This window comes from Eubalaena glacialis, chromosome 10 (assembly GCF_028564815.1).
Source record: "Eubalaena glacialis isolate mEubGla1 chromosome 10, mEubGla1.1.hap2.+ XY, whole genome shotgun sequence".
Taxonomy (NCBI): domain Eukaryota; kingdom Metazoa; phylum Chordata; class Mammalia; order Artiodactyla; family Balaenidae; genus Eubalaena; species Eubalaena glacialis.
This window is the reverse complement of record NC_083725.1, coordinates 23,330,004-23,347,176: the sequence shown is the minus strand read 5'-3', so window position 1 is coordinate 23,347,176 and position 17,173 is coordinate 23,330,004. Positions and strand designations below refer to the sequence as shown.

Below are 17,173 nucleotides of genomic sequence, written 5' to 3'. Positions count from 1 at the left end.
GAAGTGAGAGAGTGGCATTGACATATATACACTACCAAATGTAAAATAGATAGCTAGTGGGAAACAGCAGCACAGCACAGGGAGATCAGCTCGGTGCTTTGTGACCACCTAGAGGGGTGGGATAGGGAGGGTGGGAGGGAGATGCAAGAGGGAGGAGATATGGGGATATATGTGTACGTATAGCTGATTCACTTTCATATAAAGTAGAAACTAACACACCATTGTAAAGCAATTATACTCCAATAAAGATGTTAAAAAAAATATGCTGGATACCTAGGGTATAGGACAGATATATAACATATAAACTTAAAACATGTGCCTATAAAATATTTATATTACAAGAACACACACCAATGAATTATTAGTATTAATAAGAGACAACTCAAATTCTAAAGTTGATCTGACAATACAATGCAATTTCCATCAATATCCTAACAGTATCTTTTTGTTGAACTTGACAAGTTCATCCTAAAATTTATATTGAAATGCAAAGGGTCAAAAATAGCTAAGACCCTCTTGAAGAAAAACAAGGTAAAATAATTTGATCTACTGGATATTAAGACTTATACAATTATCATAATGAAGATAGTGAGGTAATTAAGCCATTGTAGCTAAGATGGGATTAAAAAAAATGACAAATAGGCCAATGGAATGTAAGAGAGCCCAGAAACAGTTCCAAGTATACACAGATAGTTGATTTATAATAAAAATGGCTTTGAAGAGCAGTGAAGAAAGTATGGTCTTTTTAATAACTAATATGGGGACAACTGGATAGCCATACAGAAAAAAAATAAAACTTTGTCAGTACCTAACATCATATATAACATAAATTCCGTATTTATACCCATAACATAAAATAATGAAGGTTTGGAAGGTAATATATGAGAGATATCTCCCAAATATTATATTGTTATCTTAAACAGGAGACCAAAAAGATTGGAAAATACTGATGTTTAGCCATGTTAAGACTATTGTCTCCCAGGGTTCACCAACCCTAAACTATTCACAACCTTTTCTCAATCGCTGTCAGTTCCCCACAATGGAAGACCCACCTTAAACCAGCTAAGTCATCCCAAATTCCTAAAAATACCCTACCTTAACATCACCCTTTTCAATCATTATCAAGACTGTGTCAAGTTGAGGTTCTTCCTTGCCAAAGGCTTAATAAATAACTCAGTTTTGTTTGATCAAGTTTTCTTCAGTGACTTTTGTGGGGGAGCAAAAAATGGACAGTCCTTATCTTTTTTAGATATCAACTGAAATATTTATAGATGAAATGATATAATTTCTGAGAAAAATTTAAAAATAGAGAAAGTAGATAGGGATAGATAAGATTGGTTATAACCATTGTTGAAGGTGGGTAATGGTACATGGGAGTTCATTATACTATTCTGTCTACTTTTGTATGTTTTAAATCTTCTATAATAATAAAAACAGTTATTTTTCTTTTTCTAGTCCTTAAGAGGGGATATATTCATTAAGGTCACAGTAAATGTAAACTATCTGACCATGACTACCACGCTCACATCCAGAAAGCATCTAGCCAAATGCATCCTAAGTCATGATGGATTTTGCAGTTCTGCCCCTGATGGAAGGCAAGGAAAAGCAGAGTGGCTGTAGATTTGAGAGAAATAATTCTTTTTAATGCCTTCCTACAACACCCGTAACGTAGACCTAAGAGTAGAAATAATTAACTTAAATTTGACATCTAAATCTTGGTTTAAAAAAAAAATGGAATAGAGAATATTTTTTTGTGCTTTATTTATTCAGAGAGTAAAATTGTGCTACAGTCAGCTAAATTCTTAGTTGTTCTTAGAATGTGCTCCTTCCTACATTCTACACTGGAAAAATGAACCTTCTTATTCTTTCTTAGAATCATGGACTCTGAAATTGGCAGTTATTAGGATTCCACACACACACAGAGTGATGCTCAATTTGAGGCTCTGAATAGCTACTCATGTAAGTTGACTTTTCTGTGCATTTGTATGGAGGAGGAACCAGCTCAGGTTGATGTCCTGGGAACCAGTGAGGCTCTCGCTTAAACCCTGAGGGAAGAGAAAAGAGAAGGAGTCTTAGTAACCAATCTCATTCTTATTTCTGAGGGAATAGACAGTGAGGGAAGAGACAGTGAATCCTGTCAAAATTGAGAAAACAGAGAAATCATTCACTCATTCATTCACTTATTCACTCATTCAATTTACTTTTATTTGTGTTCCTTCTATGTTCCAAGCACTGAGTTAGGTCCTGAGAATATAAGAATTAAAAAGAATAGTCCACCTACTATGGGTTGAAAGTGGTATTTTGTTGTTGTAGCTTGTATCATATGTTGTTTCAAAATAGTGTCCAAACTGCAAAGAAAAAGTAGTAGATTAAAAATACAGGAGTCTATAACCAATACTGGGAAATACAGGACACAATGACATGAATTCTAACAGGCTCTGTCATATTTTAGATTGACTATAAGTCTATATGTCATTAGCCTATATCCTACTAATGTTCATATCCTTTGTTGGTTTGTTTGTTTAGGAGATTTAAGGGCAAGATGCAGATAAACAACAAGTCTAGGTAGGCAGGGACCAGGGAAGAAGCTACCCTGAATCAGAAGACATTATATATATATATATTTCTGTAGATTGATGAAGTTCAAAGAGAAGCAAGAGAAAAAGCATGCTACCCATCCTTTCATTACCTTACAATAATATAATGGTCAACTTGATAGTAAAGTGGGATAGGCATTCCAGCTGAGGACTGTTGCCCTTTCCCAACCACTCAATGAACAGAAGTCTGAGAGATCTCAGCATTGGAAGTTATCAGATTTCTGCCTCTCAAATGGCCATTGGCATTTCCTTTTCTAACAGAAGGAAACAAAGAAGAGAAAGTTCGATTACCTGGGAAGGCAAGGGTTTGGGCTGCACGATATTCTTTAGGTCATATCTTTCCTGGTTCCAGTTGCCCATGAGGGTACGGTTCGAATAGGCATCTTCATTAGTGGTGCATCTCCATCCATACTGGAAAAACTTGGACATATCATTCCAATCTGTCCACACTTCAGCATGGCCATCTGCATTAATGAGGCTGCCACAGTGTGGGTTTGTAAGGAAAGAGGTGAGGAATTGTCTCTGGGAAAAGGCAGGAATAGAAAAGCTTGTTGCACAAACCAGAGAGCAGAAAAGGCATCCCTTTCTCTTCCTTCGCCAAGCATAACATAACACCTTCTAAGAATCTAGGCTTTCCTCCCAGTTTAATTGTTGTGGTTCTGTTTCTTTCTCTCCAAGTTCCTGAATCCTTTGGCCTGCCCTCTCAATCAGCAGTAGTAGGTGACTATATAGATTAAATGTCCCCCCCGCAAAAGACAGGAGAACTTCAGTACCCCCAATACTATATGGAGAACTAGAAAATGTTCTGGTAATTTTGAGATGTAGGAATTTAAGGACTAAGAGTATTGCTATCGTCAAAGAGAACAGGGAGAAATGAGAGTTGGATAACTAGATAATACAATAAATGATCAATAAATGATAGTTTCCTTCCTTCTGGGCCCAGATCAAATGCCACTTCCCAGGATGTGGCATTCCCTTTTCATGATGCCTTCCCTCAAGTTAACTTCTCTTTCACTTGTCTCACACAGAACTTTATGTTCACATCTTTATATATTTATAACTTTATACCATATGTTAGAGTTCTTCAAGGAAGTGTGGAATCTCCTACACTGATCCCTTGAGGACACGATCTGTGTCTTTTTCATTACCATATCCTCTCCTTCTGTCTACCCTCCTAATCAATACTACTTTGCACATACCAGATGACAAATGTCTGAATTTCAATTTTTTGTAAGTAATCAGAAGCCTAACCATGTTTACTTTTGGTTAAAAGATGAGTCTGGTCCCTTGGCTTAGGAGCAAGACAATACCTTCCCTGAAGCCGAGTAATTTGAAGTCGAGGAGCTTGTGTTGTTTGAAGATTTTATAGTAGAGTGACAGAAAACCTTACTCTGCCGTTCCATGTTCTTTAAAGGAAGAGATGTTACCAAACCTGGCCCTCCCAGTTCTCCAAGCAAAGAAAGAATATAGATCACCCAGATCACCAGATGGCCATGATTTGGGAGTCACCACCCACCCACCTTTCCACAGGTAGAGACAAAGCCAACACTGTAGGTTTAAAGGTAACTGCCCTCACACCATGGGCCTTTGTGAAGATAGATGCACACACTGATGTCAACAAACAGCATGATGACTAAAGAGTAGCTGGTCCTACAAAGTCTAACAGGCCAAGTACTCAGACTGCAAACCAAGATGACACCGTCCCTGGGGCTGTAAGGACAGACATCACCACGCACTCAGTTGTCCACGCCTGAAACCTGGGGCTTATCTTAGACTCTGATTTCTCTTTCAACTCCCTACAACCATTCTCAATCACTAGGTCTTGTTGATTTTTGAGTCAGTCCACTACCCTCCATCTCCACTGCCAAGTTCCAATTCAGATCACTATCAGCCTTAGTTTCCATTACTGCAGTAGCCTTCTCTCTGACCTCCTTGCCATCAGCCTTTTTCTCCTCCTATCATTTCTCCATAGGAAAGCAGAATTTTTGAAAATGAAAATCTAATTGTGTCATCTTCCTATGTAAAATCTTTCACTGGCTGGCCACTGTTTTGAGAGCAATGTTCAAGGTTGTTAAAATGTCTATATGACCTGGTCCCTGCTTAACTTTTCCGTCTCATCTGTTACCCACTCTCCCTCAAAGTACATTTCAGCCAAACTCAGCTGTTGTGTTTTTCCATCATGCTTTTGCATATAGTGTTCCTTCTGCCTCTTCACTCCTCTTGACTCAGGTAAGGTGTACTTTCCTCCCTTTAGCTTTCAACCCAGGTGCACTTCCTCCAGGGAATCTTTCCACTTCACCCCCAAACTTGGTAAGGTTCCCCTCTGTGTGCTCCCACAGCACCCTGAATTACTCCATTCATAGCACTGCATCCCACTAAATCAGAATTGCCTCTTTTGCTGTGCATCCTCCACCAGACTACAAGCTCGGTGAAATCACAGGCCACATCTTGTTCCTCCATATATCTAACCGCTCTCACAGGCCTGACCCATAACAGACACTCAACATTTCTTGAATGAATAAATGGTAGGAAATAGAAGCACCTGGAGAAATTCCGAACAGCAGTAACAATGGGTTGCAGTCATTTCGGATGAGACGAAGGCTGTGAGAAATTCCTCTGTGTCAGGATGCAGGACACAGCCCAACCTCTTCTTGGCCTCAGCCCGGCCCTGCTTCCTTCACTCAGAACTCGCCTCACCTTCGACCTGTCCCTCGGCACTAGTGACTGCTTGTGACCTCATGTAGGTGTGACGAAGTCGCTCAGGGCTCAAAGGCATCTATTTTAACACTTCCGATAGGGTGAGGGAGTGAGGGGACGGGGTGGTCGGTGTATCGCTTTTGCACTCATGGCTATTTTCCTCCTCGGATGTCGGTGCACCAGACTCTCAAGACAACCGAGCGCTCTGGAGCGTCATCAACCAGCGACGGGAGAAGAGGTAGGGCCGCAAGAAACCGGCGAAGGAAGTGACGTAAAAAAGGAGCGCCTCCGAGAACGCGAGCTGGGAGCACGTCGAGGCCATGGCCCCTCGGCGCCTCCTGTTGGTTGGGGAGGGGAATTTCTCCTTCGCTGCCGCTCTGAGCGAGACCCTGGATCCGAGCACCAGTATAACCGCCACCTGCCTCCATCGCCCGGCCGACTTGGCCCGGGATCCGCTGGCCCGGGAGAATCTGCAGCGCCTGCGCGAGCGAGGTAGCGAGGCCCACCCCTCCGTGAAGCCCCGCCCAGCTGTGGCACCACCCAAAGTGGAAAGGGTGGGCACGCAGGGATTCAAGGAATCTGGGGGTTGCTCTTGGTCTTTACGTGGACATTTACAGACAGCCTGCTGTGTGCCTAGACCTGGGTTGTTTTGCACGGTTCAAGTTAGGGAGGGGTTTTCTCTCGTTCCAGGTCTTAAGACATCCTTATGTCTATATTTCGTTGCAGGTACCGAGGTACGCTTTGGTGTGGACTGCACCCAGCTGGTAGATGCCTTTGAACTGCAAGACAGAGAGTTTGATCGAATTTATTTTAACTTTCCGCACTGTGGACGCAAAGCTGGAGTAGCTAAGAACAGGGAACTGCTTGCCAAGTTTTTCCAGAGGTGAGCACTCACAAGTGAAATGTTTAAGATGTGCATTACATAGTTACTGCACTCAAACATGTTAGTCTGGGAAATATGGCGTACAAGAGAATATAATGCTCCAAAGGAACCCACACTCTAGTTGGAAAGGCAGACATTTAACCCTAAATGCTAAATAAAAGTACTAATAATGTACTGTTGGGCTGGCAAAGGGAGGATCATCTATTTTTGATAATGCAAAATGATGGTAGTATAGTCTAATTTAGGAGCCAGACTGCCTGCATTCAAATTCCCACCCACCACTTAGTAGTTTTGTGGGGTTTTTTTTTTTTTAAATAATTTTTTTAAAAAAAATTTTATTTATTTATTTATTTATTTATGGCTGTGTTGGGTCTTCGTTTCTGTGCGAGGGCTTTCTCCAGTTGCGGCAAGCGGGGGCCACTCTTCCTCGCGGTGCGCGGGCCTCTCACTATCGCGGCCTTTTTTGCTGCGGAGCACAGGCTCCAGACGCGCAGGCTCAGTAATTGTGGCTCACGGGATCTTCCCAGACCAGGGCTCGAACCTGTGTCCCCTGCATTGGCAGGCAGATTCTCAACCACTGCGCCACCAGGGAAGACCAGTTTTGTGATTTTTGTGATTAAGTTTACTTGATCCTTACTTGCTTTTGCTTCCTCATCCATAAACTGAAGATATTAACAGTAACTACCTCATAAAATTATTGTGAACGCAAAACAGTGTTTCATACTATTATACCATAACACATGATACTAATGGAGGTCTCTTTGGCTCATAGTTGTCATGAAACTTTTCACAGAGGCAGTATTTTAAGTTAACAGGCAGGAGGGGAGTGAAAAGAACAACTTTCTAAGTGGGGAAGAACAGCCTGATCGCTGAATCACATATAGGAACTTTACAGACATTGACTTTTCAATGAGATATAGATGAACAATACAAAAACAACATTGGATAACTCTGTGGTCAGCCACTAGTATCAGTTATGAGTTGAACATTGAATTTAAATTCTTGTTTACTTCCAGCTACTTTTTTTGCATGTTTGAAGTCTAATAGACCTTTGCACATAGATATGATTGGATTTTAATTATTTCACAGCCAAACCATATATATACAGCTAACTCCTATGGTAACTTCTACTTGTTTCTGATAAACGGCTGGTGTTTCCCTACCCTCGTTAGCTGTGCAGATGTTCTTGCAGAGGAAGGAGAAGTCCATGTGGCATTGTGTAGAGGACAAGGTGGGACTCCTGCTGATAAGCCCATGAGAGAATGGCACAACAGTTGGCAAGTGGTTGCTATGGCAGCTCTGGGGGGATTTATTTTAAGTGATGTGCATCCCTTCAGCTGTGAGGCTGTGCCAGGGTACAAGTGCACTGGATATAGGTAAGTAATAACAGAGTTCTAAGCCTTTTCCATCTCTCTCACTAATGATAAAAAAAAATCTCAGAGACAAACTTTTTCCTTCTCTATTTCTTGATTCAGTCTCTAGAAATACTTGCTTTCTTTAATAATGACAGACTTAATAATTGCTGTCTATTTTGCCAGGAGTCAAGATAAGTCCTTTCATGTAGAAGGTGCTTTGAACCATATCTTTACCCAGAGCTTACCCTATGAAGGTTTGCAACCAAGAATTTCCAGGATCAAACTTGGTGACCAGTGGTTTTCTTTTCTAGAACCAGAAGTACTTGTAGGAAAGCTGAACAGGTAACCTGATTTTACCAGAAATCACTTCTATCTCTAGTTGTATCCTGATTGGCTTGATAATCAGGCAACCATACATTGAATGGATGCCACATTAATTGTTAATGATGTCATGCTGTGAATACTTGTCAGTCTGGCCTGCACAAGCCTCTTTAGAATTAAAAATTGTCATATTTTCTGCAAATATCATATGATACCACTTATATGTGGAATCAGAAAAAAAGGGTGCAAATGAACTTATTTACAAAACAGAAATAGAGTTACAGATGTAGAAAACAAACTTATGGTTACCAGGGGATAAGGTGGGGTGATAAATTGGGAGATTGGTGTTGACATATACACCCTACTATATATAAAATAGGTAACTAATAAGGATCTACTGTATAGCACAAGGAACTCTACTCAATACTCTGTAATGGCCTATATGGGAAAAGAATATAAAAAAGAGTGGATATATGCATATGTATAACTGATTCACTTTGCTGTACACCTGAAACTAATACAACATTTTAAATCAGCTATACTCTAATAAAATTTTTTTTCAAATTGTCATATTTTCTGTTATATTGTAGGCTGTCAGAGTTCTGAAACACATGATATCTCTCTTTATGGTAGATGATTTCTTTATTTCCTTTCTGGATCAACTTAAGGATAATTCTTTTCTATACAGCTATTTGTGCTTTTAATGCTAGCTATGTTATAATTATTAATAATTTTAAGTTAAAAAAGTTATTTTTGTTTGTGTTTAAACAGGGGTTTCCTAGAAGCACCTTCATATCATCCTATCAAAACCATAAATGAGAAACTCATTGCTGAATTGGGGAAAGCTTTCCCTCTAAAAAGGCTGAAGTGTTCTTCCCCTTTGCTGCCACAGGGAGACACCAGTGTTCTCACTTCCTGCCACTGTGACATCCTATCATCTGCCTTTTGGATTAGTCTCCGTGAAGATAACTCAAATTTTGAGTCCCTGACTGGTGGGACAACACAAGACATGGAGGACTTTCTAGTGTCATTTTCAGAACTCAGCCTTCCCAAGAACCCTAGAAGAGACAGTAAGGAAGAAGCTCAGGAAGGAATGTATGGCCAGGCCAAGGTCTGCCTTACACCTTCTCTTCTAGTTCATGTTCAGGCTCTAATCCAAGCACCAGACTTCCTCCCAGGTTCTCTCTACATCCTCAGTGGACCTGTCTTTCAGAAGTGCCGCATCTCGCCTTTCACAATGCCAGCATTTCATGAGACTTTGTTTATCCTTGGATTTAATAAAAATCTGAAGGATGGCTGTCTTCAGTCACTACTGGATCATCTTAAGGGCATTCTAGATAGCCTTCTGACCCAGACATTGCTCAAGGGCTCTAAGCTGGGCAGTTCAGTGGAATTTGTCTTTCAACCACCTGGGGAAGATTATATGATTACTGTGAAGTCGCAAAATTTTGGCCCAGATTGTGTTAAGGATTTGATTATTGGGTCTGTTACCACATCTGCTACAAGCATCATACACAAAGACCAGTGTTTTGTGTGTGTGTCTATGAACTTGGACCTATTAGCCATGCTTGTCTGGGGTATCTCTGATTGGAGGATGTTGTGGACCTTTGATAAACGTTTCCTGAAGAATTTTGCCCCTGGGAAAATAGAACCCTTTAAAAGCTATTCCCTATATCCTCCATACTATGTGCATGATATTAGTTTTTGGTTAGATACAAAGAAAAGATTTGATGAAGTAGAGTTTCACACTGTGGCCCGAGCAGTGTCGCAGGACACTGTCATATCCATACAATTCCTTAGTCGTTTTCAGCATCCAAAGACGGAACAGGTCAGCCTCTGCTATAGATTGACCTACCAGACCTGTGACAAGGCCCTCACCCAGCAGCAGGTAGCATCAATGCAGTCCCAGCTAAGGAAGGAGATTCAACAACGACTACACGTGACACCTCGGTAGTTTAGTAAATTCATCTCTACATAGTGATCCTCATGGGTGTGGATGAAAAAGACCAATTGGTAACCGGTAGTTCTTTCTAGACTTTTTTTTTTTTTTTAATCTTTTACTTTGTCTATAGCTACTGATGGTTGACTTTAAAGATACCTGTGACTCGATCACTTAAAATTTACAGACTATAATGTGAGTGGTGACCTTTGGAGTTGTGCAATATTTTGTTCATGAGTAATGACTAGGAAAACAAACAAAACAGCATCCTATACACTAGATGCTGTAATGCTGAAGCAGTAGAATTTGAGTGTCTCATCAAATATATTTATAAATATATTTTCCGAATTGTCAATTCCTCTTTCCTTAACTCTATCATATCATCTCTCTAAATCAGTTGAGAGTAGTTTTTAGAGTCAGACAGACCAGCATTTATTACCTTGGGTAAGTTGCAAGTGCTCCGTATTATTGGTATCATCATCATGTTTATTCTGTGGTTGACTGCTGTTAAAGTCATGGAACTAAGTAAGTGTCACACTTAGAGTTCACACCTGGGTCTGTCTGACTCTAAAGCCCCTGTTCTTTCTGCCACTTTCTGTTACTTTACTTCTCCTTCCATAGTTTTTTCAACAGTAATCTCTGAACTGTGATTAACTCTACCCTTTTCCCCCCTAGATTTTGGGACTTCCTGTTGTAAGCATCTCTAAGGGACACTGGGAGATTGGCTCAGCCCAGGACTCTGCAGAATGGGGTGCTATAATGTGCATTAATGTATGTTCCTGTTAATTAATAGTTAGGCTCCACCGATTGGAGCTATATTGTAAACTCTGTGACGTAAATAACATTAATTTCTTTTAAAAAAATTTTTTTTAAATTGAAGTATAGTTGATTTAATATGTTGTCTATTTATTCTTGCATTTGGAGAAGAGCATGTGGAAAGGCAAGAATTGAAGCAAAGAAACAAATTAGGAGGTTATTATAATAATGCAACCAAGATATGATGGTGACCTGGACCAGGGTGGTAAGAAGTGTTTGGACTGGGTAATAATTAGAAGGACTTACTGATGATTTAAATATATGTGCATGCATGAATGTTTTGGAGTTAGAGAAATAGAGGAATCAAACAGAATCCCTAGGTTTTTGATCCAAGCAACTGGGAGAACAGAAGTGTTTTTAATCAGAATAGGAAAACTGGCATGGGAGTAAGTTTGGGGAGTGAAGAATCAAGGGATCTCTTATGGACATATGTATTGCTTAGCTCTCCACATAGACTTAAAGCTACTCGAGGGCAGGTAATGTGATTTATAGCTTTCTTCCATCCCCAGTAGTGCCTGGTACATGTGAAACCAAGCAGACCCTGCAGGGCCTTCCTGGGGACAGATTCCCCCACCCTCTCCGAGGCTCCCGCCTCTTGTTTGCAGAAAAGCTTTAGCCTCCTAGGCCTTCCCTGAACTCTAAAGAGTAGTTTTTTGTTTTGTTTTTCTGTTTTGGCCGCGCGGCCTGCGGGATCTTAATTCCCTGACCAGGGATCGAACCTGCGTCCCCTGCAATGGAAGCGCAGAGTCTTAACAACTGTACCACTAGGGAAGTCCACCAAAGAGCAGATTTAATCTGAGAAATGAGAAAATACAGAAACAAAGGAAAACAGTCATGTAAGACAAAATAATGATAGTTTAGCCATAAAAAAAGTCAAGTACCTTTAGTTCCTCCTCAAGGGCCACAGATAATATTCTGAGCCATATCCTTGTATGTTTTATTGATACTAAACCCCCACCAGGTGGAAGAAGTATGCTGATCACCAGCACAAAGACCGCAGGAGGTTGATGCTGTTGACCCCTCAAATACCAACCTGTTACCTCATCACCAACCAATCAAGGATGTCCATGAGCTGATCATGCACACCTCAACTCTTTCCCTCACCTTGCCTTTAAAAAACCTTCCCTGAAAGCTTCAGGGAGTTTCGGTCTTTTGAGCATAAGCTGCCTCTTCTCCTGCAATAGACACTGTACTTTGCTTCAACACAACCTGGTGTCAGTACATTGGCTTTTCTGTGTGTAGGCGAGCAGACCCAATTTTGGTTTGGCATCACTTGGATGAGGTATCATTTGAGCTGGATCTTAAAACAAGGGCAGGGTTGTGATGGAAGGAGTGTTAGGCAAGGAGGGCATGCATTCCAGGCAGAGGGCATACATGAGCAGAGGTAGAGATATGGGAGCATTTGGGGTACTTTACAGGCTAGCTGGAACATAAAATGTGTATAGGAAAGTAGTGGGAGATAAGATTAGAAAAGTAGGTTGGGGCTGTAGTATTTTTGAAAATTAATTGGACAGTATTGCACCGGATCAGTCTGAGATGGGAGATCCCTGTAAGGATGCTACTGTAGTAGACTGGGGTAGAGTCAGGGAGGGGGCTGCACTAGAGTGAAATGAAAAGGAGGTGGCTGTATGAGATACAGTTACACTGAGATGTCTGAATTTGGCAACTAGTAATTTCATGTGGGAATTGAGGAATAGGATCAATCTCCATTGTTAATACTCAGGAATTTTCAGTATGAAGTCATAACTTGGGACCCTGTCAAGCTTAGCACTCCCTCTATAACCTTGTTTTACTTACTGGTACAGAGCTTCACAGGGTGGGATAGAGCTCTGTGATTGGGGGAGTAGGCAGAGTGTCAGGAACAGATGAATGACCTCTGAGACTCACAGGCATGGTATCATCAAAGTGCCCAGGCAAAAATGCCTGTGTGAAATCAAGAGCTTTCTCCTGATCTCCTGGTTGGAAGAGCATGGATTTTGTAGTAAGACCTGGGTTGGAACATGGCTCCATCACTTCCTAGCTATGCAACCTTGGACCTCAGTCTCCTTTTTGATAAAACAAGGTTGTTGTATTATATTTTAAAAGGATAAAATATATTAAATGCTTACCATAATGCTGTAGTAGCAATGGCAGTGACTGGTGTCTGGTTGAATTTGCTGCACAGAGTTTCTTCAGTCTTTCACTTTTCTCCTCATTCTGTGGTCTGCCATTATGGCTTCATCTCTCTGAAGCAGTTAATTAGCTACAGGCTGTCCCTAATCACTTGCCAAAATATAAAGGACAAGGTGCCAGTGATCTTTAAAGAACTTCCTCTTTTGTAGGCGGCTGTGCTATTATTTTTAACTGAATATCTGCGTACTGGGTGGAATTAATTACTCCCTATTTGTGCTTTCTTTTACACAGGGATGCTGAAGGACAGTATTTGTAGGAGAGTGGAGAATGCTGAGAAGTGAAGGCAGAGAGAGAGGGAAGGAGGCATGCCTAGAGTTACAAGTATGTGGAAGGGATAGCTACAACGGCCAAAGTAAAGTCTCAGGTCGCATTTCTTTTCTACTCAGGGATTTGCCCCAATTAGCCCAGAGCACTATAATTTAGTCGTGTCTGCGCATGTCGAGGTCTTTTGTCCCTCGGCGGACACCGTTGCCAGCCAAAGGCTATGTCTCCGCGCTCGTCGCCTTCATAGGGCGCCGAGTTCTACCTTTTTTCCCACTCTTGCCATGGCGAGCCGAGGAGCCCGGCAGCGCCTGAAGGGAAGCGGGGGCAGCGGCGGGGACACGGCCTCGACCGCCGACAAGCTGCGGGAACTGCTGTGCAGCCGGGAGGCGGGCAGCGCAGAGCCCCGGCCCGAGTAGGTGTGCGGGCGCGGCGGGGGCGTGGCCGGGCGGCGGGCGGCGCGGAGCTGCGGGGGGAGGGTCTCGCCCGGGCGGTGTGGTGCTGCGCCCGGCCCGGCCTTACCGCCGGGAGGGCCCGCAGCCTCTTCAGCCTGCTCTTTCTGCTCTTCCAGGGCGGGTGGACGCTGGGTCTTCACCCGCCTTAGATTAGATCCCCCAGCTCGGGTCCCGTGTTGCTAGTGAAGAAAGCCTGCAGGTCTGTGCGGCTTCCGGCCCAGGCCCAGGGTGGGCTGGCGTCGCGGTGTCTGTGTGGCCGAGCCGCCGTGGGGGACGTAGGCGAGAGCAGAGAGTACCTTTTCCGGCTGTCTCTCCCAGCTTCCTTCAGTCCCCGCAGAGTCCCGACCCTTTACTCTTCTGTGTGGGCCGCACCACCTTGCACACCAGCAAACACCTCTCTCTTCAAGCCGGAGGGCTGCAGGTTAAGCCTGCGCTGGGGAGCTGTCAGCATATGGAATTGGAAAAGGTGATGTCCACTGCACAAGTTAGCCTCTGGGCATTTGAACAGATGGGGAAATGAATAAAGCCATGGAAAGTAATGACCTTGTTAGGAGAATAAAGAAAAGGCGAATAAGAGCTTGTGGCCTGTAAGTGAGTGATTTGTTGGTTTGGGGTAAGCGGAGTGTCATAGATGCAAAGAACTAAAGTGCATGAATTAGCTTACACCTTAAAAGCAGGAAGTAATGACTAACGTTGATTAAGGCCTTAATTCGTTCCTTATTTGTTCTACTCAGGACAATTAACGGTTCACCCTTTTAGGTGACTAACTCATGTGCTTTGGTGTCTCTTGACCTGTTGTCCTTTCTGTCTAGTTTTAGCCCTTCTAGTTAGCAGGTCCTTTCTGACACACACTTTTTTTTGCTTCTGAGCAGGTTATCTGGGAACAAAGCAGGACAAGTCTGGGCACCTGAAGGATCTACTGCTTTCAAGTGTCTGCTCTCAGCAAGGTTATGTGCTGCTCTCCTGAGCAACATCTCTGACTGTGATGAAACATTCAACTACTGGGAACCAGTAGGTGATTTCTTTAGTTTTCTTTTTTTGTTCTTGATTTCACTGCTTGGAACCTTGTTATTAATCGAGATACAAATGATATACAAGTGTGACTATTAGTAAAATAACCTTATTTTCATTTCTGTATTCTAAGCTGATGATTTACCTACTATTGAAGGATATAGGAATTTGCTGTTATACAAAAAAGGTGTAATTTGTAATTTTCTTAAAAATTTTTTTAAGTCAAAATAATACTTTGAGGTAGTTTAAAAATATTAAACGTAAAAGAAAAGCAGAAACTCCCTGTTCCACTTCTCATGGCCAAGTCCTTGTCCCCAGAGGCAATCACTTTCTTTAAACTTTTTTGGTTTTTTTCTTCTGATGTTTACTAAAATAAACAATGTTGCTACATACTATGCTTATATTGCTGTTTCTTGATTTATACTTTTATAAGTCTGTTGGACTCCCTGTTATAGGAAATGCAGAGGTGAAATTTTCTGATCACACTTTGCATAAAAAAATAAGGAATGCTTAGGGTAGGTAGTTTAAGGAAAATACGAGATTTAGAGTTTTCCTGTTTTGGTTAATGAGTATTTTTAAAAAAATAAATAGAGGGTAAAATTCAAGCTTTCAGTGTTGGCCAGACAATAATCTTGTAGGATTTATAATGTCTTAATATTTTTCAGTATTGGGTCATTTTGATTCTTATCCATTAGTTGCAAATCTTATTGAGAATTTCAGCATTTTTGTGTACCTTTGTCTCGTTAATACTTTTGCTTAGAAACTTCGCCTGCATCCTCTTAACAAGGATTTTTGGCCAATATAACCCTGAATCCATCCGTTTTGTACTTTCAGACACACTACCTCATCTATGGGAAGGGGTTTCAGACTTGGGAATATTCCCCAGCTTATGCCATTCGCTCCTATGCTTACCTGTTGCTTCACGCCTGGCCAGCTGCATTTCATGCAAGAATTTTACAAACTAATAAGGTAAGGGCAGGCCAACCTGGAAGCAATCACAACTGATCAAGAGGTGGGTGAGTCTCTGGAACAGTTTTGTGAAAAGGACCAAATATATTCGTAGTTAGGAGGGGATTTTTTTTAAGAAGAATCACTTATTCATTCATTATTCAACAAATATTAATGGAGCAACTTTTATTTGGTAGACACTTTGTTAAGTGCTGTGGGTGTAACAATGACCAAATCCCTGCCCTCATGGAATTTATAGTTTAGTGGAGAAGATGAACATGAAACAAGTAATTATAAATGCAGTGGGTCATGGAGGAAAAGTACAATGTGCAATGGGTTAGCATATTAGGGAGAGCTTAATTTAAACAGAATACTGAAGGATAATTAGGAGTTAACTGAGACCTAACCTGATTACCTTTCAGAAATTTGACTATGATGTGTCTTAGCATGGATTTCTTTGGGTTTATCCTGTTTGGAGTTTACTCAGCTTCTTGAATCTTTTCAAGAAGAAAAGATTTATCTTTTCATAAAGAAAAATCTTTATGTCTTTTCCCAAATTTGGGAAGATTTTAGCTGTTATTTTTTTTTAGTGCTTTTTCAGTCCTGCCCTGTTTCTCCTCTCCTGAGCCTCCAATGATGTGAATGTTAGATATTTTATTACAGTCCCATGGGTCCCTGAAGCTCTCTTCACTTTTTTCCAGTCTGTTTTCTCTGTGTTCAGATTGAAAAATTTCTGTCATCTTTTTTCCAGTTCATTGATGCTTTCCTCTGTCTGCTTCATTCTGCTGTTGAGCCTACCCATTGAGCTTTTATTTTGGTTATTGTATTTTTTCAGTTCTAAAATTTCCGTTTGGTTTTTCTTTTTATCTTCTATTTCTTTACTGAGACTTTCTATTTTTTCATTTGTTTCAAGCGTGTTCTTAATTGCTTATTGAAGCATTTTTACAATGGCTCCTTTAAAACTTTGTCAGATAATTCTGATATCTCATCTCAGTTTTGGTATCTATTAATTGACTTTTTTCCTTCAGTTTGAGATCTTCCTGGTTGACAAGTAATTTTTAGTTGAAACTTGGACATTTTGGGTATTACAGTATGAGACTCTGGATCTTATTCATGGGCCCAGCCTGCTTCCTCTGCACTATTATGCTTCTCTTTTAGCTGGCTTCTTTTGATACCACTGCAGCTGGAAAAAGGAGAGGGTTCTCCACCTTGTTACTGCCAACTGGGGCTAGAAGTCCAGGTTCCCAACTAGGCCTCCACTGATACCACCCTAGTGGTCAGGGTAGAGGTACCTCATTACTGCTAGGTTTGGGAGAGGTGGAAGTCCAGACTCTGCAAGTGGTCTCAGAGGAAAGATATATAGGATGGGGGACTTAGTAGAGAAATAACAATATGCGATGCTTAAGGTTTTCATTTCCATTTGGATATCCACTGTCACTTCAAATTTGGCATATTCAACCCAGAATCCTACCTCTTACATCAGTGATACAAACAGCAAGCAAAACAGGAATGAAGATATCTGTTCTCTTGTTCTTTCCTCCAATTTCCTCCTTTTTAGGTTCTGCCAGTGGGAGCCACAGGGCAAAGGGGGGTTGTAGCTTATAGGGTCCCAGCCCCATCATCATAATTAGAGTAGAAAAGGGTGGATTGTTGCTGAGAGACAATATGGTAATAATTGGCACCCCTAGTGATGGTTACCTTTACAACTTGCTACCCTA

General features: G+C 41.4%; 3 protein-coding genes across 10 annotated transcripts in view; 2 read left to right on the top strand and 1 right to left on the bottom strand.

Annotated features, from left to right (window-relative positions):
* Positions 1-1,777: 1,777 nt before the first annotated feature.
* CFAP68 (cilia and flagella associated protein 68) lies at positions 1,778-5,504 on the bottom strand. 2 transcript variants are annotated; one of them, XM_061202554.1, is made up of 4 exons: positions 5,140-5,504; positions 2,889-3,119; positions 2,282-2,348; positions 1,778-2,045 (listed from the first exon to the last, which is right to left on the bottom strand). In XM_061202554.1, the coding sequence occupies exons 1-4, from the start codon at positions 5,179-5,181 to the stop codon at positions 1,876-1,878; spliced, it is 510 nt and encodes a 169-aa protein (XP_061058537.1). In that variant the 5' UTR covers positions 5,182-5,504; the 3' UTR covers positions 1,778-1,875. The 2 variants fall into 2 exon arrangements, with proteins under 2 accessions (XP_061058537.1, XP_061058539.1); XM_061202556.1 differs by lacking the exon at positions 2,282-2,348 and having other exon boundaries at positions 1,956-2,045.
* Positions 5,505-5,593: 89 nt separating this feature from the next.
* FDXACB1 (ferredoxin-fold anticodon binding domain containing 1) lies at positions 5,594-9,881 on the top strand. Its single transcript, XM_061203946.1, has 5 exons — positions 5,594-5,786; positions 6,021-6,177; positions 7,350-7,553; positions 7,716-7,874; positions 8,625-9,881. Exons 1-5 carry the CDS (start codon positions 5,615-5,617, stop codon positions 9,805-9,807), a joined length of 1,875 nt encoding a protein of 624 aa, XP_061059929.1. The 5' UTR covers positions 5,594-5,614; the 3' UTR covers positions 9,808-9,881.
* Positions 9,882-13,274: 3,393 nt separating this feature from the next.
* The window catches only part of ALG9 (ALG9 alpha-1,2-mannosyltransferase), a 99,349-nt gene continuing 95,450 nt past the window's right edge, over positions 13,275-17,173 (top strand). For 4 of the 7 annotated variants that reach the window (XM_061203950.1, XM_061203947.1, XM_061203949.1 and 1 more), the window contains exons 1-3: positions 13,275-13,456; positions 14,369-14,507; positions 15,342-15,476. In XM_061203950.1, the coding sequence (XP_061059933.1) occupies positions 13,326-13,456; positions 14,369-14,507; positions 15,342-15,476 (405 nt within the window). In that variant the 5' untranslated portion in view covers positions 13,275-13,325. Of the gene's footprint in view, positions 13,461-13,658; positions 13,963-13,989; positions 14,084-14,368; positions 14,508-15,341; positions 15,477-17,173 lie in introns of those variants that run through there. The other 3 variants (XM_061203953.1, XM_061203952.1, XM_061203951.1) reach the window with 3 other exon arrangements.

Bases quoted from the DNA above. Each gene is read 5' to 3' on its own strand.
- CFAP68 (XM_061202554.1), bottom strand. From the start codon at position 5,181: ATGACTGCAACCCATTGTTACTGCTGTTCGGAATTTCTCCAG. The intron at 3,120-5,139 runs GTGCTTCTATTT...GCCTTTTCCCAG, and splicing joins GCTGTTCGGAATTTCTCCAG to AGACAATTCCTCACCTCTTT. The intron at 2,349-2,888 runs GTAATCGAACTT...TTTTCTTTGCAG, and splicing joins CCAAACCCTTGCCTTCCCAG to TTTGGACACTATTTTGAAAC.
- FDXACB1 (XM_061203946.1), top strand. From the start codon at position 5,615: ATGGCCCCTCGGCGCCTCCTGTTGGTTGGGGAGGGGAATTTCTCCTTC. The intron at 6,178-7,349 runs GTGAGCACTCAC...TACCCTCGTTAG, and splicing joins CTTGCCAAGTTTTTCCAGAG to CTGTGCAGATGTTCTTGCAG. The intron at 7,554-7,715 runs GTAAGTAATAAC...CTATTTTGCCAG, and splicing joins TACAAGTGCACTGGATATAG to GAGTCAAGATAAGTCCTTTC.